Here is a 24781-nt window from a genome sequence, read left to right as displayed (position 1 = left end):
ACTGGCGCAATCCTGGCTCACTGCAACCTCCACCTCCTGAGTTCAAGCAATTGCCTCCTCCTGAGTAGCTGGCATTATATGTGCCTGCCACCATGCCCGGCTGATTTTTGTATTTTTAGTAGAGACGGGGTTTGACCATGTTGGCCAGGCTGGTCTTGAACTCCTGACCTCAGGTGATCCACCCACCTAGGCCTCCCAAAGTACTGGGATTACAGGCATGAGCCACCACGCCCAGCCTCATCTTCCTTTTTAAAGTGTACAATTCAGTGGGGTTTGATATATTCATAATGTTGTACAACCATCACCAGTAATTCCAAAATATTTTTACCACCCCAAAGAGAAACTCTGTACTCATTTGCAGTCACTCCTCATTCTCCTTCCTCCAGCCTCTGGCGATCCACTAATTTATTGTCTGTCTGTCTGGATTTACTTATTTTCAATCCAGAGAACATTGTGCATGCATCATCTTACCTAATATGTCAGCAACAAGTAACTCCCTACTTTGCTCTCCTGTCTTGGTTCCTGGATTTTCCTTCTACCCTCTAAACACTACTTCCAACCTCCTTTGCAAAGTCATCCAACCTTCACTTCCCAGTCTTTAGAAGTCAAACCTCCTCAAGGTTCAACTCCAGACCAAAATTTTTCTCACTCCATACTCTCTCTAGACCAGGGCCTCTAAAACTTTAGTGTGCATTAGCATCACCTGGACAGTTCCACAAATACAGGCTGCTGGGCCCCACCTCAAGTTTCCAATTCAATAGACCAAAGGCAGGGCCTGAGAATTTGCATTTCTAACAAGTTTCCAGGTGGAGCTGAGGCTGCTGCTAGAAAGACACATATTTTGAGAATCATTGCCCTAGATAGCTGCATAAATTACCATCTATCTACCAATGACCCTCAAATTCATCTCTCTAGCACAAACTCCTCTTAACGCTTCAAAGACAGCACAGCCAACCACCTACATGGCATTTCCATTCTGGTGTCTTAAAGACATCTCAAACTCACTATATAAGAAGAATCTCTTGAATCTGCTCCCACCCCCCCAAAAAAAACAACTGCAACGATAATCCAGTCTTGCAGCACCCCCTGTCTGGGTAAAAGCTCCCACAGTCACTCAAGTTACAGCCCAGAAGTTCCACCTTTCTCTTTCCTCTTATCCTATCCCTCACTACGCACCATTGGTTTTGCTTCTTAAATATCTCTTGAATGCATTTCACTTGCCAATTCCATTGCCACTGCCTTCCTACACCCACTCTTAGACTTTCTAACGGTTTTCTTAACTGAAGCCAGAGTGATATTTTTAAAAGGCAAATCTGATCTGGTCGCTCTTCAGCTATAACCCCTCACTGACTTCCCATTGCTCTCAAGAGAAAGTTCAAATCTTCACTGTGGCCACAAGGCCTGGGGGTATCTGGCCCCATCCTCCCTGAGCTCCCCAGGTAGCCACTGGGCCCTTCCCACAGAACCTGTGCATCTGCAAGTCACATGTTCTTCCCACTCACCCTCACCTTAGGTTACCCTCTTCAACCTTCAAACCACTGCGCCCGGCCACAATTCTTTCTAAATGTGACTTCTGGCATACTAGTCGACTTAACCATACAGCTATTATACAGTGATTATAAAAATCCACAACTATAACCATAGGAGGAATCTGCAGTCAATAAATAGTTCTCGAATGAAAAACTAAATGGATGAATGAATATTTAAATAGAAGGAGCCATTGGGACTTGTTGTTTATTTTGTGTTTAGTGTTTATTTTGCAGAAAAACAGCAAGAAAAAAATTAAGTTTAAGAAAACTAGAATCAACATCCACAATTAAATGTTAAAAGAAAGAGCTTGTTTCATTGGTGCCTCAGCACTGTCTTATACAGGCTCTCAAGAGTCAACTGTTAAATATTCAGAAATTTTGAGAGCCCAAATCAGGAGTAGTAAAAGTATTTGTATCATGGAAATCAGCAGATACTTTTTATTTATAGAGCCAGTTTACCAACATACCACTGCTTGTAACCTGAGAATCTAAGAAATCACTCAGAATGAAGCAACCTTATAAATATTAATAATGAGAGATGAAACCAGAGATGAAAGAACATATTTACACAAAATAAGAAAGCATTTCTTATTATGAATAATGAAGTTACTCAAAGAAGAAAGAATGGAGAACAGAAGCACAGCGTCTACAATGTGGAGACTACATTAAAAAATACAAAAAGAGATGATAGAAAAGGGACTAAGAAATTTTGGAAATGACTATGATTTACAATTATCTTAAGTCCCTGATTCTCTAAATTCTCCGGGTAACAAGTAGTGAGGAGGTATGCAAAAATTGCAGAGCAATGGGTTGGAAAGGATCATGAAGGTCATCTAAGCACCCTTATAAGCACCGAACTGAATCCTATCCTCACAACCTCCACAGGATGATGAGCTTCTTAAGGACAGGAAACATGTCTTTTATGTCTGTTGGCCCAGAGTATAGTACAGTGTTGGGAAAATTAGTATGTTATAGATGTTGCTGAATGAATTAATACAGGAATAAATAAATGATCATTACCAGGAGTTCATTCAACTTATGCCTAAACACCTCTGGTGGCTAAGAACTATTGACCTTTTAAAGCAAAAATGTGGCCAGGCATGATGGTTCACACCTGTGATCCCTTTGGGAGGCCAAGGCAGGAGAATTGCTTGAGCCCAGTAGTTTGAGACTAGCCTGGACAATAGAAGAAGACCCCTTCTCTACAAAAAAAAAAAAAAATTTAATTAGACAGGAGTGGTGGCAAGCTACTCAGAAGGCTAAGGTGGGAGAATTGTTTGAATTCAGTTCAAGGCTGAATGAAGTGAGCTATGATCTGGCCACTGTACTCCAGCCTGGCTAACAGAGTGAGACCCTATTTCTAAAAACAAATAAATAAAGCAGAAAGTATATAAAACAATTTTTAATTATGAGCTATGTACAGTAGCAAAAACACTCTAGATCATCACTGTCCAATGGAAATAGAATGCCATCCTCAAAAGAGAGCCACATGTATAATTTTAATTTTTTTACAACCATATTAAAATAAAGTTACAAGAAAAAAAGTAAATTTCAGTAGTGTGTTTTGCTCATCCAATATATCTAGAATATTCTCATTTCAGCATTAATCAACATAATTATAAATGATATCTTACATATTTCTTTTATATTAAATATTTTTATTTTGAGAGATAGGGTTTCACTATGTTGTCCAGGCTAATCTCAAACTCCCGGCCTCGGCCTGGGACTACAGTTGTGAGTCACCACACCCCACCTTTTATACTACATCTTTGAAATCCAATATGTATTTTAAATTTACAATCTATCTCAATTTGGACTAGACTGATTTCAAGTGCTCAATAACACATGTAGCTACTAGCTAACATACTGGACAGTTCAGCTGCAGACTATATTGTACGTGTACTTCAGAACCAGACGATGCCCAAAATACTTTATACAACTGTCCAAAGTACATCCTAGTTTCCACCCTCTGAACAAACCTACGACATATATGCACCAGCTACAGTAAAAGAAAGAGCTTATAACACTGAGACCTACAAGACGAAACTGTGCTGAGAATCAGTAGGGAGGACAAAACCATCTCCCATTCATGAAAGAGCAAAACCACATGCCTCAGGAGGCAGGGTCCAAAGTTGAAAGTGACCTGTACCAAAAAAACAAAAAAACAGAATCTCAGCTTTTCAGATTTAACATAAGGCTACACATGAATCATTTTGCTCATCTAAAGAAACAGAGATATGTGAAAATTCAATTCTAAGTCATGGCTTAAAGGATCACCTGAAATCAGCAGAATAAAATTTGTCTAGCACTAGCAATAACACCAGAAAAATAGACCAAGACCTGTACTCTGGGCATTTTATCAACATCTGACTGGCACCCATTTAACCACTAATTTTTCTATTCTTTTTTTTTAATTTTTTTTTTTAATTTCAGAGACAGGGGCTCATTCTGTCACAGCGGCACAATCATAACTCACTGCAGCCTCAAATTGCCGGGCTCAAGCAATCCTCCCACCTAAACCTCCCAAGCAGCTAGGACTACAGAGGGATGCCACTACCCCCGACTAATTTTTATTTGTATTTTTTTGTAGAAACCAGGTCTTACTATGTTACTCAGACTGGTCTCTAACTCATGGGTTCAAGCGATCCTCTTGCCTCGCCCTCCTAAAGCACTGGGATTACAGGAATGAGCCACCCATACAGTCAATAATTTTTCTTTAAAAATAAAAATAATGGCAAATTGGTTTTAATCCACGTATTTAAGAGCTTTTCATAATATTCAACAAAATAATAACTATTACTATGTTCATTAAGGTAAGTGACTGCAATCTTATTCAAAACCATCTTTATCAACTAAGGCTACTGGAAATACACCATAAAGAGTACAAAAACTTTGGCACCAACCCTACTTCATTAAGTTTGGTAAAACTGATCTGGAAACCTAAAGGTAGGAATAAAAAAAAAAAAAGTAGTCTGAGCGAATTTTCGCAACACAAATCACTGAAGCACCTTCTTGTTCCAGCAGATAAAAAACAGAATAAATATAACTCACCTCCATGTGAGTACTTAATGGGTCATGGAGACATCGACACTTGTTTCTCTTCTCAGATACTGTATAGCAGTGCTCACTTAGCACTTTAACAAGAAAACTCTGACAAAGAGTCTTTTTCACGGGGGTACGACTTATTCAAAATGTGCCCCAGCTGTTAAGAATGGATCCAACAGTTTGGACTGGAAAAGCCATCGATTTTCAACACTCAGGAAATTGGCGCATCCTCACTAGTCAAAACTAATGCGAATTAGCTTCCAGCATACCAAGCACCAAAAGCAAAAGTTTATTAAAGATCCATGGGGCAGAAATGACCCCAAAGATCAAGACTGAGAAACAGCAAGGAAAAGCTGAGAGTGAAAGGAACATCTTAAAACAGGATGAAATATTGTTTCCATAGTTTGGATACTCAAGAGGAAAGCAGGAAAGAGGTAAAGAGAACTTTCCCTTTGAAGTACAGTTAATTGCTAAACAAACTTCGACAAAAATCACAATATCATATTTAAGCTAATAAAAATCTGGTTCAATGTTTTATGTAAGGGAATATATTTTATGACTACATCTAACATCTGCCAGCACATGTTTATGAAAAAGGAGGCAGCCTGATGCCAAGTCCTAAGTGGTTGACCTTTTTGAGCCTTTGTTTAAAGATCTACAGTGATTGACCCTTTTGAGCCTTTGTTTCAAGACCTACAAGTTCTGGCATGCCCAGAAGATCTAAAATAATTACCTTTGAGATTTCCCATTAAGACTCAGCCACAGAGCTCAGCGACTGGGATATCACTAAGGGTCATCCCCCAAAACACAACAAACACCTCCCTCAACACAAACACTATGCATCCATTTTAATGACAGATGTCATTAAAGGATTGCCAGTGGGAGGTGTGTGAATCCTCTGTTAGAGAAGATTGTCTGGCTTCACAACTGCAAGAAAACGTGCATATTCCTGTTCACATTAAATAAAATACCATTATTTGACAAGCCATCTATTTCCAAGACTCTCAGGAAACAGCACCAAAAAAAAAAAAAAAAAAAAAAAGGTTCCACAAAATGCTAGCGTACTATTCTAATCCCAAGAGATGTTTTTTGTTCCACACAGGTGTGGATCAGGAAATATGCCTCAGAGTGTTTCAGAACAGGAGTTCTGCTGGATATTAAAGGAAAGGATGGGGCAGAAGGAAGAAAATCAGTACTTTGTAAAATTCTGGGCCAGATGTAGTGGTGCATGCCTGTAATCCCAACTACACAGGATTTGAGCTCAAGAGTTCGAGCCCACCCTGGGCAACAAAGTGAAACCTCCATCTCAAAAAAACAAAAAGAAAAAAGAAAATTCTGGGTTTTACAGAGCTAAACAGGTTACTTCATTACTCAGAACCATTCAGAATCTTTAAAATGGAAATTTGCTTTGTAAATCTCCAAGACAGAGAGTTTTAATTTTTTTTTTTTTTTTTTCCATGACACATCTTACAGAGCAGGAGTTCTCAATCTTGACCACACATGTTGGAATCATATATGTAGTTTTTCAAAATCCCAATACTCTGACTTCACCCTTGACCAATTACAGCAAAATTTCTGGGCACAGAATCTAGGGATCAATAGTTTTTTAAAGCTCCCCAGGTATGTAGATAAGTTTGACGATCAACATAACTTTGAGAAACACCTGTAAATTCTAGCCTCTTCTCCAAGCTTTAGGAAAAAACTAAAGGCACAGGACATCCAATGTTCAACCAGCTTTATTCCATTAATGTCAGCACATTACCGTACCTAACCTTGCCTCCAGACTTAGTCATTATTTTTCATGCCATGCTCTCTGTATATGTCTTCAAAACTAGGTCCCTGGATGTTATTCATTCCCTGTTTAATTGTATATGTCATTTTATTTTATTTTATTTTATTTATTTTGAGATGGAGTATTGCTCTGTTGCCCTGGCTGGAGTGCAGTGGCACGATCTTGGCTCACCACAACCTCCGCCTCTCGGGTTCAAGCAATTCTCCTGCCTCAACCTCCCGAGTAGCTGGGACTACAGGCATGCACCACCATACCTGGCTACTTTTTTTGTATTGTTAGTAGAGATGAGGTTTCACTATGTTGGCCAGGCTGGTCTCGAACTCCTGACCTCAAGTGATCACCCACCTTGGCCTCCCAAAGTACTGAGATTACAGGCATGAGGCACTGCACCCGGCCTATACATCATTTTAAAAACTGGCTTTGAGCAGATTTAGGAATCATAACCAATACTAAAAAACTTACCAACCTGATACATGTGGACCAATAAGCAAAGAAATAACTATAAAATGAATTTAAAAGCACAAGAGACATCTTAAATAAGTTGTACAATTTAGATTGGTTATCTTTTCATGATTTATGGGACTTTAAATTTTCACAGATACTGTCTTGTGAGCACCCAAGAATGTAGATTTGAAAACCCTGCCACTGACTGCCATGAAAACAATCTGGATATTCCACTAAGGGTCACTGGTCTCCTGGGGCTTCAGATAAGCTGAGGTTAATATGACTTTGTTTGCTCAATAGTATACACTGTAATTTAGTAGTACACTGAAAGGAAGAGAACCTAAAAAGATTCATACCTGGTTTGTCAATTCAAACTCTGCTGAGTCTGACCCCAGAACTAAAAGGCCTCTTGATCCCTTGAAGGCCAGCTGCCAAGCCAACATTAAAGATAGATGACTCAAAGAATTAAGGTAGATGAAAAACACCCCTTTCCCCTGATTTTCAGCTAAAGTCACTTTTAATCAACATATTGGCTATTCTCAGTAAAAGTGAATACATTTTCTGACACAACTACCCTATAATTCAACGGAACACCCTAAGACTGACTCACAAGTGATATCACAACACTCGTTGCTGTCACACAAGCCAGAAATTCAACTATCTCTAAAGTCGACTATACTTAATTTAATCAACAATAGGCAGTAAAGCTACACGCTTCTCATTTTTTGTTAATTTTAACTAGGTAAATAGAATCTAAGTAGGAATAAAATCAGATCATCCTTTTGGTTATAATAATGTACCCATACCGTGAACTTCATATTATATACCCTACCTAACATAACATTATACAAAAACAACCCATGCCATACTAATAAATAAATATAGCACCTAAAATCAGTGCCTGAACAGCTGTTCTCCAGTTTTCATTCTAATATGAAAAGCATTCCATGGGGCCTATCCCTAACATCTTCTCCCACCCCCTGTTTCAGAGTTAAACCTCCTTCCTCAGTATTCCCATAACACCTCTCTCCTAACTCTAACAAAGCAGTGTAACTGTTTTACACACCTATACATGTATACAGACTATACACTGAGCTTTTCTGCAGCAGGTACCAAGTTGTTCTAAACATCTTTAAATCCATAGGACTATCACAGTGACTGGCACCAAAAAAGCAATAAATATATTTTAATATACTTGCTCCCTCAGGACAAAATAGGAAAAGAACAAACCACAGCCCTCAAGAGTCAGCCATGCAAACAAATAATTAAAATACAAGGTATTGGCTTTAACGTTGTATGTAGCTTTGTAATACATAAAATGTAATAGGGAATCACAGGCAAAGGACCTGCCAAGCCTCTCCAGAAAAATGAGGAAGGCTTTACGGAAGTGACTACTCAGAATGTTTGCAAAGTGAAAAAAATTTGAAAAACAACATTATTTAAATTCACAGTGGCCATAAAACTCTTTTATTAGAAAGAAACTAAAATACATAGCACAAATGGAAACACAGACATTTCAGTGAAAAGTGTATATGAACATACCAACCACACCTTCAACAAGCCTTCAAAATCATTTTTTATTATTAAAATCAAATTTTAAATAATAAAACAATTACATTCAAACAGATATTTATTTAAGGCTTCTCATTTTTAATTAAAAGTGCTAATATATCAGCAGTTGAAACAATTTAGACAATGAAGACAAAAGTGTAATTTCATAAGAAACGGGATTTTTTTTTAAAAACCTAGTTATAATAAAACTCAGATTATAATGAAGGTCAATGCAATGATGGCTGCCCGGAATTTAGTATGAGGATGATTCTTGATAGGAGTCCATCAGTCTTAGTTGGTCTGAGCTGTAGACTAAAAACAACTCACATCTTATCTTAGCATAATAAAAAAATTAAGTTTTCAGAAAACTAGTAGTATTCTTTCAACTAAATTCTTCACTGAATTATAAATGCACTACTTTGCGGTATTTTCTGTTTCAAATGTATGGTTTATGAAGAGTATAGATTTAGAAATGCAGCTTAATGTAAATACAACTCTTGGTATCCTAAGTTATCAAAAAGATAGAACTTAGAGTTACATTCAAGTGCATACTTTTAGTAGGAAATGGGTGCATATCTTCATTTACTTATATGTGCATAAAGAAATTCTAGGCTGATATCAAATGAACTAATACCAGAAGTTACCTGGAAAGGACTAGACAGATGAGGATCAAGGATGGGAGGGAGAAATTTCACTTAAACCTTCCTATAGATTTTTTAAGTTTCTGAACTGTTAACGTATTTATATTTTCAAATAATTTGAGTGAAAAATATTTGAAAAAATAGGTTATCAATTTACTATTTATGTAGAATTGAAATCAATTCTATGTTAAGTAGTATTAATTATCTTACTATCTTTTCTTCTATTCTGGTATTATTATTTAAAAATTCTAGTTCTCAACCGGGCGCAGTGGCTCACACCTTCATCCCAGTACTTTGGGAGGGTGATGTGAGTGGGTCACTTGAAGTCAGGGGTTCTACAGCAGCTTGGCCAACACAGCAAAATTCCATCGCTACTAAAAATACAAAAATTAGCCAGGCATGGTGGTGGGGGCCTACAATTCCAGCTATTGAGGAGGCCGAGGCAGGAGATTCTCTTGAACCCAGGAGGCAGAGGTTGCAGTGAGCCCAGATTGTGCCACTGCACTCCAGCCTGGGCGACAGAGTGAGACTCTGTAATAATAATTATTATTACTATTATGTTATTAACAGTAATAATAGTACAATGCTAACAACAAGAAAAACAAAAACCAAATATTGCACTAGGCAGAAGGATAAATTTATGACTTCATTGATCCTTAGTTTAGACCTGAAGCCATTTTACAGATAAGGAAACTGAGGCTGAGAGGATAAGTAATTTGTCCAAGATACTTATACTTACTACAGACAGCAAGAAGCAGAATGAGGCTTCAAACTGCTTCAAGTGTCTCTGCCTCCAAAGTACGTACTCCTAACCACTTTGCTTAGAACTTAGAATTATTAGCATTATTACCCCTTTCTGAAAAAATAGGATTATATTTTATAAAGGACTTTCAAAGTATAGGAGCCATTAGAAGTGGAAGGAAAAATAAGCTTTGTCTTCACCATTAAAATTCTCATCTACATTATCTGTCATTTCTTATCTGCCCTTCCACAGCTGATTACCTCAGACTCTAGGTTGCTTCAGGATAGTTTCTTCTCAGGGTCCAAATCCCAATGCTTTACTCCTTGACTTCACTTTAATTAAACACAGTTGGTGTTGCTTCTTTCCTCCCCATGTCTTACCCTAACAGTTACCTCCTGTGATCTCAGAAGCAGAGTGAGAATCCTTTGACTCTTAAGGGATTTAGTCTTAATGTATTCATTCAAATATTTACTAAAAGTGCTTTTAAGTATAAGGCACTGGGGCCTGCCCTCTGAGACTTTATAGCAGAATGAGGAAGACAGACAAGCAGAGTCTTCTCAGTCACTCCCATTCCTTTCTCTAATTATGGTAATATAACAATAATAAGCAATAAGCAATACACATGCTTGCAGATTTGGACACACAAGCAAAAAAGGCAAATATATTAGAATCATTCACAATTCTAGCAGAGGTAAGTGTTATGGGAGTTTTGATGTATGGTCCCTTCTACTTTATTTATTTGAGAAAGAATATCACTCTGTCACCCACACTAGAGTGTAGTGGGGCGATCTCAGCTTACTGCAGCCTCGACCTCCCAGGCTCAAGCAATCCTCCCACTTCAGCTTCTTGAGTAGCTGGGACTACAAGCATGTACCACTATGCCTGGCTAACTTTTGTATTTTTAGTAGAGACAGGGTTTCATCAAGTTGCCCAGGCTGGTCTCAAACTCCTGGACTCAAGTTATCCACCGGCCTCAGCCTCCCAAAGTGCTGGGATTACAGGCATGAGCCACTGCACCCAGCCCCCTTCTACTCTTTAAATGAGCTCAAGTTCACCCCAAATTTTTTAAAGATCTTCTTTTGATGATACTTAGAAAATACGGTAATGAGAGAAAGGCTTCCTGGGGATGGCAGTCAGATTTGTGTGCCAAACTGGTGATTTAGGGTCCCCACTAAACAGTGCTCCTGAAGAATCTTAGAAGGTCTCATTCTATATCCCCAGCCTCTGACATGTGGCCAGAGCTCAATCACTGCTCATGAAATGGAAGAATAAATGGACGAATCAATGATGTAGATTACTGAAATCCAAAAAATCTTGACATGGTTATTAGCTTATATATCGGGCACTCTTTGTACTTCACATAAACTATAAAGATATAGAAAGGATTCAAGGAAAAAAATAAATTCCTACAAGAGGAAAGCTATTTTATTCTTGCTAGCTGGGGGAAAAAACTTTACAAAATGAAATAATAAAAACTACCATCTCATTTCATTCCATATAACATCACCGTTATCATCTTAAGACAATTAAAAAACACTACGACCCAACTCTAAAGTATCCAGCTCTGTCGCAAAAGTCTAACCCAAGTCTCACCAGGAGTTATACCTGAATGGAAGATAGGGGGGCGTTGAGCCAGATAGGAGTGCTCTGTAGGCTTCTTCTGGTGTCTTCTTTAAATAGATTACCTAAGACAGATAAATAGCAACATTTAGAACACCAAAGAATGACACAAAACTAATTACTCACCAAATTTGCATTTCACTTCCTCCACTTTGAGTGACAACTGTTACAGTGAGAGTGTTGATCTTTACAAAGCAATAATTTACCAACATTTCCTTTTCAGCATGAAGCTGAGCAGCAGCCTTTGTCTTCTCCATGGGTAAGCTTAGAGACAGAGGGCAGATCCATGAAGAGGCCATTCCAGGCTCTTTACAAAGGCACGCTGAACAGACCCAATGGCAGGGACAGTTGTACCCTCATAATATACCATGTGCTCACCAAAGACCAACACACACCTCCTTGACCTTCACCAAAGATCTGCCATGAGTTATTTCAGTGCTTGGTAAATCCTGAAAGATTTCTCACAGTGAGCACAATACCCATGGGGTATCTACTGAATTTTCTGCCTACTCTGAGGAAAGCCAGTGTTGCTCTCTAAACACTCAATAAAATCACAATAAAAATGGGGGAAAATGTGTATAGGTAAGAGTATTGGAAAACAGATTATCTTAGATTTTGATACCAAAGCTACTTAAATCCCTCTGGTCCAACAAGATAAACTAATCTTAAAGACACAAACAAAAAAGGAGCCCTTAAAACCAGTGAACAACTCCCAGGTAATATACACAGATACTGAGTATATAATATATGCCAGGCACTGTATCAGGTACTGGCACCTCCCTTAATAGAATTTACCCTTGTGGGTCAAAGACAATAATCAACAGAAATAAATACAGTCTAAGGTAAGTGCTGAAAAGGAAATAAATAGGGGCCTGGAAAGGGGCTACCTGAATCAAGGTATTCAGGGAGGGGTGTCTGGGTGATGTTAAGGGTGAGATCTAGAGGGGAAGAGCCATAGGAAGAGCTAAGGGGAAGGAGGAAGGAATCCAGGCATGAGAATGACAAAGACAAGGCCCCTGAGGAGGGAAAGAGCTTGATGAGTTGGAGGAAAACAAGGTCAGTGTGGCTAGGACTGAGAGAAGGGGAGAGGGGGCAGGAGAAAGCCAGGCAGTGGCCGGAATGTAAAGAGCGATACAAACCACCGGGAGAGCTTGGTTTTATTCCAAGAGCAATTTAATTTTTTAATTCTGAGCCGATGGCATTGGTCGTTTTCCTCTATAGTCAGAAACGAGCTTAATTCCTACAATCTTCTCTACCTAAAATTAGTAACACTATTTCTTTAATATGTCCCAACATCAAAACCCTATGCATTTCAATGACAAGAATGGCAGTGTCTCAGTTCTTAACAGTAGGGTTTTCCTCTACTTACAAACCTTCTTGAGCTTTAAGCTATTTCACTAGGAATATATTACATGTTTACTTATTAATATTTCAGGACTAGAAAACGAGTCCATTCTGAGTTTTCTAAAGAAGGAAAAATAAAATAGATTAAAAATACTAACTTTAGTAACAAAACCCCATATTCATTTGGCAAGTAAACATGAAGCTCTGATAAAGCACACACCAACCAAAACTTATTGAATATGAAACAAAAAAACAATAGAAAGGAAATAACTAAAAGTGCTGCGAGACAAGAGACACAGATTCTAAAAATGGAGAATTGTCACTCTAGCTGCAGCCCAAATAATTACAAAATTCCATTTAAACCAACACTAGCTCTAAAGACCATTTTCAGTAACCAACATTACAACAGGTTTTACTGTACCCTAAGGGGTAAGTTATATAACAGAATTGGTTATAATGCAGCAATTTCTTAAGCCTAAAGATGCTGCCGTATTTGAATGGTGACTGGTTGCTAAAAGGGAAGGCTGCTTGTAGAAAGCTTCTGGGTGTGGATTAGATAATTAAAGCTTAGACAACAACCTTTGAAAAGCAAAAATACATTTTCCTCCTCAGGAGCAATTATATTAATTCCCTTTAATTTTGAGGGAGTCATTCTGCAAGAGGGAAGCACCAGCCCACATGGAATTCTTCTTTAGACTGGCTACCACACAGGGCTTTGCTCCTCATCTTACCTGCATGACTTAGCACACATAGCCCATGTTCTCACATTGTAAGATGATACCCTTTGTTTTTATTTTTATCCCAATGCTCAATTATTAATAAGTGCAAAGTGAAACCCAACAGAGGCCATCTAAATTCCAGGAAGATTCCTGGGGCGTCTTTTACAGGTTGACCTTTCACAACCTGAAGGTAGGTATTTGGGCAAAGTGGGGAAATGTTTTCCTGATGAGTGAGTGCATTACCGCATGAATGTATGCTGGGTCATTAAAATACCAAATTTAATTTTTCCAGGATAAAATATGCCACATATTCTTATGCCAGATCTTCTCAGACATGTCTCCTTATTAAAAAGAGAGAGAGGAGAGAGACAGACTAGGCTAGATTAAAGCTCAGAAGAAAAGTGACATTTAATAAGAAAGGTAAGGAACTTCAAACTCTCATTGTTGCTCTAGGATGAAAATAGAATTTGAACAGTGGGCTGACTCCAAAGCCCACAGCAATTCCATCATATCCTCCTGAAAATATAAACTCAGTTGGTAGCATAGGTCTGGAAAAAAGGTTTCCACTCTTCCAAGTTCCTAAATGCCATTTCATTCCATTTGATTTTAAAACTTAGATGACTTCAAACTGTTAACAGTTTGTAGTCATATTTGAGGAAAAGGGCTGGGGAAGGATCAGAAGGAGAAAGAGGAACTTTCTACCTTATATTTCTAAGATATCAACACATTGTCTTTTTCACAGACATACACAAATCTGTTTTTTAAATGTGAAGTAAATTAATTATGCAATGTTAAATGTGTACTCTTTCTAAAAATAAAATCTATATTTAATGCTCAATAATTTGCTACCAGATATTCTAATATTTCTAAAAATATTTTTGCCTTCTCTCAGCAGAATCATAAAAATATTTTCTGAATGAAATTAATTTCAAAGCATCTTCTAAATATCTTTTTTTCCTCTTGTGCTCCTAAGGGGAAAGAAATAATATGCTGTCTACTTTTCTCGCTAGGTATTAACATATATAAACCCAAACCAGAAATTTCCCCAAACTTCTGACTAATACAACTTAACAAAAGCATTTGCACAGATAATGTTCGGTGTACCACATCAGTTTAGTGGGTGGTACATGCATGACTTTGATAAAATTGCCCTACTTTTGCCAAGAAGTCCTAGAAACCATATTAATAATATAGCATTTAACATATACTTTTATTTTTAACTGAGCAGGAGTCACCCAATTAAAATGACGTTTTTCTGTTTAATTCCAGGTATCAAGAACCTCAATGACTTTTTGTTTCTTTAATAAAAGGTTCTTAAAGAGCCAGTATCTTAACATATATATTATCAATAGCTATGAGGTTTTATTAAACAGCATAATAAAATTTACTCTACTACAAACCAGCACAATTTATATTGTTTACCAGTAAGCCAATGTTGCCCATCAGTTAATCACGCACTTTCCCAACTTCTGCCATAGGTACCACCATGTACTACCATTCTTTTAAAACAGACATTTACTTTTGACTTAAATCAATTTGATGTAAAATGTTTTATATCACTGCTATAAATGGGAAAACCTGCCACTGAGTCTATACATAAATGAATATTAAAATGCATAACTCTTAAAATTTTAAATATTTGTGTTTACTACACTGTGAGAAACAATGTAACAAATAACAAGTTTGTACTTATTTTATAGAGGAACACCAGACCAACATAAGAAGTTATATAGAATCCTCTTAGAATTCATCTGCACATGCTTCTAAATCATTTTTTAAAACTAAACCCTGCAGTCATTAAATCCTTAATGCCTGCTCCAAAATAATATGTGAATTTCTGAAGCACTTTGGAATTTACAACTATATTTCTCTACTCAGATAATTCAATCTCTCTGATACACAAGGGGAGATTCTTAAAACAACAAATGGCTTCATAGAGAAGTCTCAACCAGACTCTGGGTCATGAATTTGCTAATGATCTTTCTCTGGGGACATCTGCCTCAAACTTTACTATGTTTTTAGCTTTGTTTGTAGGTGCTATTTTTCCTCCAAAAAAAAAAAAAAAACCTTTTCAGTAAAGCACAACACACACACACACATAAACAATATATATATATCTAAAAGTGGAATCTGTGCCCCTACATTAATTATATTTATATTTTGTGACTTGGAAAGTGAAAATACTCTTGAGGATTCAATTTGGCCATCTGAAAGAGTATTCAATTTTATTTGTTTAATATTTTACTTGTGTGAAAAAGAGGAAACAAATGCTGACAACAGACTTTCCCAGACAGGTGCTGCCACTGGAACATTGGCACGATATCTTTGAAATTAGCATTCCAACCACATCTGAGTCAATTAAAGTCCTTCAAAATACAATTTCCAGAAAACAGATGTTACAACTTTAAAATAGTCTTAAAGCACTATGATTTACCAGATACGGAAGACTTATACCAAAAAAAGAGAGACTTCCTTTACAAGTTTCAGACAACTAGGTTTAGCATACACAGAATAGTAACTGGACATTACAAAGACGTCACCATGTTGTGTGCTTTGGGCTGTAGCCCATTTATCAGCAGTCATGCTGAGTCCTTTCCTTAGCACCATGTAACTTACAATTATCATGCTTGCAAAACTGCAATTGAGGATGGGGGTGGGCAGATATAAGAAGAAAATGTTTCTTTTACTGGTGAAGCTAACCAGTGCAGAGCACTCACTTGGCTTGAAACTGTTGCACCCTAACTGGCTGCTCCCAACATTCCCCTTTCTCATGAGGGGTTCCTCCCAGTCAGCCAGACCCAAAATCTCAAAAGTCATCTTTGACCTTGGCCTCTCCATCACATGATACCCACATCAAGTCAATACCCAGACTGATTCTCTCCACACAGTCACAGTCAGTATTCTATTCTATTCTACTCTACTCTACTCTACTCTTCTCTACTCTACTCTACTCTACTCTACTCTACTCTACTCTACTCTATTCTATTCTATTCTATTCTATTCTATTCTATTCTATTCTATTCTATTCGAGACAGGGTCTGGCTCTGTCGCCCAGGCTGGAGTGCAGTGGCGCAATCTTGGCTCACTGCAACCTCCGCCCCCAAGGCTCAAGCCATCCTCCCACCTCAGCCTCCCAAGTAGCTAGGACTACAGGTACATGCCACCACGTCCAGCTATTTTTTTGTATTTTCAGTAGAGACAGGCTTTCGCCATGTTGGCCAGGCTGGTCTCAAACTCCTAGCCTCAAGTGATCCACCAGCCTCAGCCTCCCAAAGTGCTGGGATTACAGGCATGAGCTACCGCTCCTGGCCATCCACAGTCTCTTTCAATTATGGGGTAGATCCAGGTTTGGGAGCCTGAAACACATCATTTGGGGAGCGAAGATGGAGCATACAAACATCTTTTCACAGTTTACAAAAATTTTTCCCTCCAACAGCTTGAGAGAGGGAACTAAGCAAGAAAAGGCCCAGAGTCTTAAGTTTCATTAGCTCCCCAGTGAACTACCTGGACCTTTCTTCCATGACAATCATCATTACGTTATTTCAAACCCTTCTCACCATACTCTAGGACTAATACCACTTCTCTCCGCCTCCACCTCCTGCCTACTCCAATAGTTCCAGAGCAGGGCTCGGAAAGTCTCAACCCTGCTCCAAAAGCCCAGCCCAGACTGCCAACCCTTCAACAAGATATTGTCCCAGCCTGCCTTTTCAGGTGAATTTGTCATTTTTCCTCAAATGAATCCTACCCACTAGCCTGGACTCCTCACCCTTCCCTAAACATACCTGATATCTCTGGTATTTGAGGTGGTGGTGGTTGTTTTTCTGGAATACTTTCCTCACCATTTCTGCCTATTAGACCTATATTTCATTAGACCTAAACTCAAATACTATGTCCTATGATGCCTTTCTTCTCCAACTCAGAACCTTTTCCCTTACCCTTTAGACTCCAGAATATGACACTCAACTATAAGTGATAATGACCACGATAATGACAACAATAAAAACAAAAAGTTAACAGTATGTACTATGTGCCAGGTACTATTCTAGGCACTGTACATAAATCATTAATCCTCACATCACCCCGAGTTAGGTTTCATTATTATTCCCACTTTCATTTTACAGGAAAAGCACTGAGAACTAGTTGCTCAAGGTCACACAGTCAGTTTGGCTCCCTCACAGAAACTCATAGCACATCCTGATGGGCCCCTCAAAGCTCTTTTGTAATTAGTTTCCTTCAGACTGAAGTGGAAAGCTTCTGGAGCTCAAGTAACCAAGCTTCCCATAGCTTTATAAGCCTTCCGATGCCTCCTGTCAGATAGATGCTCAGCAAAAAAACCTATGTGTAATGAACAGTTACTTTAAACATATAAGGGTAAGACTGCATCTACCCCAAAGGGTTAATTCAGCTTAATTAATAATTGGTGAATGAGATTTTAAAAGACTGTATCACTACAACTTTAGTGGGAATGCCGGGAAAAGGAGTAAAATTAACTTTCTCAGCCCAATTATATGAAAGCATCAAGCCAAATAGAGTCAATTCACCAATGATGTGCTTCAAGAGAAAGTAATACACTAATTTTAAAAAATAAAAGCTTAAGCTCACATGATTTGTATTTGCTTATAGAAAGTATTTAGTCAAGGCATACTCCCTGATCCAAATATTCACTCTCCTACTTCCCCTGTGTCTATTCTGAAGCCACACTCAGCCACTCTCAATATGGGATAAAAAGCAGCCAGCAGGAGGTGGAACAGAGCACAAATCACCACAGATGACTGTAATTCAATCAGCGTAAGTATTTATTTAACACTTACAATTTGTACAGGAATCTGCACATATACGAGGGCACAGGGAGAGTCTGCAATCTCCATTATGGAGCTTAAAGACACTGACTTCAAGGACTCTAAAGGGGGCTGGGAATGGCCCATAAAATGACCAGACTCAACCTGAGCCTACCTTGCATCATGACAGTGTTTAGATGCCACCTCCTCCCCTTCCTTGGGATCACAGTTCTAAAGTGAGACAGTCTTTTTGGCAACCCAATAAGATCAGGCCCCTGCCTTATGTTCTCAAAGTTCTCTGCCCTTCTTCAAATTCATACACCAGTTTGTTTCTGTGGTTATTTAATTGAGCCTGTCTCCTCAAGTAGGCTCTAAAGCTAATGAGAGCAAGGTTTCCGTCTCCTTTTTTATCTGCAGGACTCTACTATGCCTGGCATGTAGCACATACTCAAAAATGATGGATGATTGCACAAATAGTGAGCATTTTATATGAGGGGAAGCATGACATAGACACAGGTCCTTTTCCCATGAGTAGCATGAAACTAACCCTGTATGCTTCCATTGCCTTAGGTATAAACTGAGGATAACAACTGTAACTATCACATAAGGTTGACTGTTGGGAAGAATAAATAAATTAATAATGTATGTAAAGTGCTCAAAATTACATCTAGCACATAGCTCTTCTATAGTAAGGGACAACAAAAAGGAGATAAACTTTGGTCCCAAAATGTTTTTCTTTCCTTTCCACCATCTGTCTCTGGGTGAATCTAGATCTACACTGTTATTATTTCTCACACCTTCACCCTAAAGCCCATCTATGTATACAAACATCGGAACATGAGGTTGTAAATGTCCCTAATAAGACCATGATTTAGTTCAACCCTATGATTTTAGAGTACAGATTATGATCCTACTCTCAGTTCTGCCTCTTCAAACAGCCTCCCTAGTCTCCTGATGCCTTAGTATCAACATCCATAAAATAAATGCCACTGGCCCCTGCTTTACCAAACCCATTATCAAAATATCAGAAGATCCCTGAGGTGGCCCATGTCTTTCTGCAACAAAGTACGTGAAAACAGAAGCGAGTTACTGTTACTAGCACTGTATTCATTTTTTCTATTTGAACTTCTCATGAACAAAAGAATAAGATTACCAAGCTGGATTTGTTTTTAGGAAAGGAAAGCAATCACCAGTTACCTGCAAAGAATGAACCACAGAAATCCATGAAAAGAAATCCAGCATAAAAACAGAAGTCCAGCATAAAAACACACTGCAAGGCAAAAAACTTTGCAAAAAGCTGAAACATAAAACTTTTAAAGTCTCTTCCTTGGCTCCCAAAACTTGGTTCTCAGACTTCTTAAATGTCAGGGCACTTAATTTATAAACTGTTTTTTTCTAAAGACAGCATTAATTGTGATACACAAACACAGACAACATGTTTAATTTTCTTATTTTTAGCAACATTATTTTCTTAATCATTTCCTCCCATTATATCCAGTGACTCAAAAACAATATCTACATTCAACTTTATAATGTTTTAAAAATAGGACAAAGTTTTACATTTCTCAAATGCATAAATAATTCTACTTTGTTTTAATTGCTAGTGGAAATAAGAAATACTCAATGTTAATCACATATGAATTAGATAGGTCAGTCTGATTACAAATCAGAACCACAACTGTATTTAAAACTTGTATGATAATCAGTCTATTTTAAATCTATCATGCTAAACAGTCTAATTAAAACAGAATAAGAATGAATGTGTTTTGTTTCCTACAGTCTTTGGTTGAACACGTTGTAAAAGAAAGTCACTCTTCCTGTTCTTCAACTTTTGAGTCCATTATAAATCACAGATTATGAAGTCAGCAAAGCATAAGACAGTATATCTGCTTAACAAATATGGAGGCAAGGCTAATTGTAGAAGTTAAGCAGAACCTGACATCAGGTCTCTATCTCCATCGCTCATTTCTACCCTAAAAATACTTAACAATTTTCAGTATTTGAATCTTTATGAGAATGAAGTCTAGAAATGACTATGGTTTTTGTTTGAGGTGCTGTTTGCTCTGAAATACCCTCATGTGACATCTCTTTACAGTTTAATTTGAAGCTGGGATTTAACATACAGTCAACAAAGAGCAGACTTTATTTATCTGACAATGCGTTTAGAATAGAAATACTCTCTCACCCCTCTCATGGGTATAATTAGAGTGAAACCAGTGGGAGCTTTTTGATGGGCAATTTAGGAGAATTGCAGACAATATTAGCCATGTGTGTCTTCCCATCTAATTTGATTACAACCAGAATTTTCACAATCAGCCTAAAAAGATATCCTTGCAGAACTGACAGCTACAGCCAGCACAAATGCACATCTCTTGCTAGCATTGTCTCAGTGACACAATGGTTCTCTTCTGCCTGAGGTGAGTTCATGCACCAACATAGACCTCACTGAGCTGGCTGTGTGACAGTAAGCTAGCCCAACCCCTTATAAAGCAAACAAAGGAAACACCAAGCCAACGTTCTTAATACACAGAAACTTAAAAAGACACGTTAAAGGGGGAAAGAAGAAAATGTGTGGCCCCAAAAAACCTCAGTCCCTTAGTCTCACACAAGCTGAGCAAAATACTGTTATGTTACAACATGCAGCTAAATATAACCCTGTAGAACATTTATCATTCATCATTAAAAGGTAGTCCTTATATAAAACACAAAAACAGACTCACTCCAGAATATCACTTGAACAATACATCTCCCAAACTGAATGGTTTCATGTTAAAAACTCCTGGTGCTGAGTTTCACTGCTTACTTCTGGGTATAGCATGAACTTCATTTCATAAAACTTTCCAAACGAAGAAAGAAAATGAAAAAAAGTATGTTATTTAAACCCAGGACTGAATTGGATCAAGTTTAGAAGGCAAAGAACCATAACTTTGTAATGAAGATGGTGATGCAGATCCACTGTAACAGACCAGGACTGGATGTTTAAATCCTCTTAACACCTGTTAGCAATTATAGAAAGTCTTTAAATTGCAAATACATTATACTTCAAACATTTATTTGTAAAAGATAATATGGGTTTTTGTTGTTGTTGCTGTTGTGTTTTTTTGTTGTTGTTTAAAGTAGAGACGGGGTCTTACTATGTTGCCCAGGCTGGTCTCGAACTCCTGGGCTCAGGCAATCCTACTGCCTTGGCCTTCCAAAGTATTGGGATTACAGGCGTGAGCCATTGCGCCTTGCCAAGGATAATATTTTGACTTCTGGAAATGTTTTCCCAAAGACAAAATCTTAAGATTTTAAGTTTCCTAAGCTAGTCCAAAAATGATAATATATTCAGTATTATCATTAAAATCATATATCTAAAATAAAATGTAGAAGACATTATTTTCAATATTAAAACTAAAATAATTAAGTAAGTGTGTTAGTTTTTTAAGTTAATTATCTTCCCTTGATGCTAATACTTGAGGGAAAGCTAAATTAGAAAAACTTGAAGAAATCAAGGAATATATCTATAATGCCTTTAAAGTGAACCCTGAATTATTTCTAATGTTTTGATTGGTACTTAATTATATACCATTCTGCTTCAAAATGCATAACTTTCCTCAGTATTTGGCATTATGATTACAGCTGATTTCAAATCTGAGGCAGTGGAAAGCAGGGCAAATATGAGAGGAAATTTTCTTGCTGTCACTGGAAGGAAAGTAATTGGGAAGAAAAGTGAACAAGAAAGATCATAAACTTTCTGGTAACGCACAGGAGGAAGCCTACCAAACTTGCCAGGGACGGAACCCAACTTGGGTGTGGGGGGTTGCTTCTCATGTGCTTATGGCAACTTTAGGCAGTCTGCGATATCCTAGAAGAGAGAAGGTGGTAGACCAGTAACCCAATGTATTAATTTTAGTAACTAGAAGATAGCATCACCATCTTCATTACAAAGTTATGGTTCTTTGCCTTCTAAACTTGCTCCAATTCAGTCCTGGGTTTAAATAACATACTTTTTTTCATTTTCTTTCTTCGTTTGGAAAGTTTTATGAAATGAAGTTCATGCTATACCCAGAAGCAAGCAGTGAAACTCAGCACCAGGAGTTTTTAACATGAAACCATTCAGTTTGGGAGATGTATTATTCAAGTGATATTCTGGAGTGAGTCTGTTTTTGTGTTTTATATAAGGACTACCTTTTAATACCTAAGGAACTGTACATAAAATTGTTTTTAAAATTAAAATTTTAAGAAGCCTTTTCAAATATAGTCATCTTATTCTTTTTCAAATTTCAGGAAGTCTGCAGGTGAGATGTTATCCAAACTTCTAACACAAAAGTCCAAAGCATGTGAACTAAATCTCAGGTCTAGAATCATAGTAACTTGTAAGTTACTGTTCTTTGAACTCACTCAAGAATAGAAAACTAACAATGCACACAAACAAGGAACTGGTTGTTCTCTTCCATTATTTACAAGAGTTGTTGCTTAGAGAAAGCAGGAGAAACAAGAGCTTTGCCCATCAGTCAGGTGTTTGGAGAAAAGATTCTGTGGCAATTTTTCTGTGCATTAGCCCCAATTGTTCAAACATGTGCCACATGCCTGTATTGTCCTTCGAGAAGATAACAGAATTAATCATTCTTTTTTCTTTCTTTCTTTCTTTCTCTCTTTCTTTCTTTCTTTATTTATTTTTGAGACACAGTTTCGTTCTTGTCACCCAGGCTGGAGCACAGGGGCATGATCTCGGCTCACTGCAACCTCCATCTCCCAGGTTTAAGCGATTCTCCTGCCTCAGCCTCCCAAATAGCTGCAGAATTAATCATTCATAATTGTGCATAGATTTTTTTAAGTAAACATGTTCCCTACATACTTTAGCTTACTAATTTCCACAGACATCAGAACTGAAACAACTACAGCTTAAATAAAAATAACTTAAACCCAACCAACAGATCTATTGCATACATGCCCTATATATATATATATAACATACAGGAAGTTCACCCACCTTCCCTGAAGTAACTGGGAATTTCCCTCCTATTCTGGCTCACTACTGTAGGCAGACCTCACTACTTCCAGAAAACAGTCCCCCTTCACCCTGGCCAGCAACTTCTCACCCCCATCATCATATGAGCAACAAGACTTGCATGGCAGGTTTACTGGTAGTAAGGAAAATGAGGAAGGAGGAAGGAAAAGGAGAAAAGCAAAGAGCTTTCCACAGTTCTGCACACCAGGTAATTCATTTCTTCATTCAGCAAAGACTTACCAGTACCAGGCACCATGGATAATACCAAGAACAAAGCAAGTATGTTCCTGACCTCATGGTACATCCCTTGTATATCATTTCAGATCTAATCCCAGGAGTTCCTCACTTTAAGTACTCCTCACAAAAATCTTTAAAGGTTAAGTAATCAGAGCATTATGGCAGAGTAGCATAAGATAAATCGGAATGATACAGATAACTGTACCATGGAGAGCTTCAAGTGACATTCTAAAAGGTGAGTTTTTAAAGTGTTTTTAAGTGTACATCAGGTCATTTCAACTCCCTAAGAGACCCACATGTCACGAAGAATAAAATTCGAGTTTGCTCTCACACACAAGCCCTGGCAGAGACTTTGGCCTCCTCACCTGCATTACAGCCTTTTTAGCCACAGCAGCTTTGTCTTGGTTCCTCAATCTTTCCTAGTTCATTCCCACTCTAAAGTCTTTTTATGTGTTGTTCTCTGCCTAGAATGTTCTTCCTCTTTATCAGCATCACCACCCCAAAGAGGGCATCTCTGAACTTCCAATCTGAAGTAGCCAGCCAGTCACCAGCACATCACCAACTTGCCATTATCACTAACCTCTTATTTGTTTGTTTCTCCCAGCAAAATCTAAGCTCTGTCAAGACAGGGATTTTCTCTCTCTTGTCCATTGCTATATCCTTAGAGCTCAGAAGGGGTGTCTGGCCCAGGTGCTCAATGACTATTTGTTCAACGAAATAATGAACAAATGAATCACACAGAAGGAGAGGGGAAAATACTATTTCCCATTAAAATGAATAAGGAGGCTTTTTTAGAAGGGAAGGCTACAGCAGCCCTCTACTACCCTTTTTTGATGAAACTTCCAGGAAATTCATTAGTAAGTTTTGGGCTTCAGTAAGTCACAGTCAATTTCTGTTATACACACCCAAAAATCTCCGACTATAATGATACTGCTATTCTACATATCAGTCAACTAAGAAAGGAGGAAAAGGAAGGATAAACAAACCAATAGGAGATTCCTTTCATTCTTGTCTGAAGAAAAACAAACGTTTTAAAGCAATAGGACAGAAGTAGTCAGAACAGAGGAAGGAGAAAGAGATGGAACCAGTAGGAAAAACAAAAACAAAAATGGAGAGGGAAAGGTACACAGAGACAGCAAGAAAGAGTGATGAGGAGAAAAGAGGTAAGGGGTTATTCACACGACAGTGTTCCCTTGCACTATGGGTGTCTAAGTAAGCTGAGGGCTGCGAAGGTAGAGGCAAACGATTGGAATGCCAATGATGTGGGAGGTTCTTGGGCCTGTCAGTTCTGCCTCCTGTGACAAGTTAAATTCTCCAGGTTTACCAGTATGGTGAGGATGGGGAGT

At 38.0% G+C, this 24781-nt stretch overlaps 1 protein-coding gene across 4 annotated transcripts in view; it reads right to left on the bottom strand.

Moving 5' to 3' along the window:
* Positions 1-24781, bottom strand: part of CDC14A (cell division cycle 14A) — a 180290-nt gene that overhangs the window by 84933 nt on the left and 70576 nt on the right. For all 4 annotated transcript variants that reach the window (XM_011992532.1, XM_011992531.1, XM_011992530.1 and 1 more), the window contains exon 5: positions 11350-11429. In XM_011992532.1, coding sequence (XP_011847922.1) covers positions 11350-11429 — 80 coding nt within the window. The remainder of the gene's footprint in view (positions 1-11349; positions 11430-24781) is intronic.

This window comes from Mandrillus leucophaeus, unplaced genomic scaffold, assembly GCF_000951045.1.
Source record: "Mandrillus leucophaeus isolate KB7577 unplaced genomic scaffold, Mleu.le_1.0 Scaffold413, whole genome shotgun sequence".
NCBI lineage: Eukaryota > Metazoa > Chordata > Mammalia > Primates > Cercopithecidae > Mandrillus > Mandrillus leucophaeus.
This window is presented reverse-complemented; position numbering and strand designations above follow the sequence as displayed.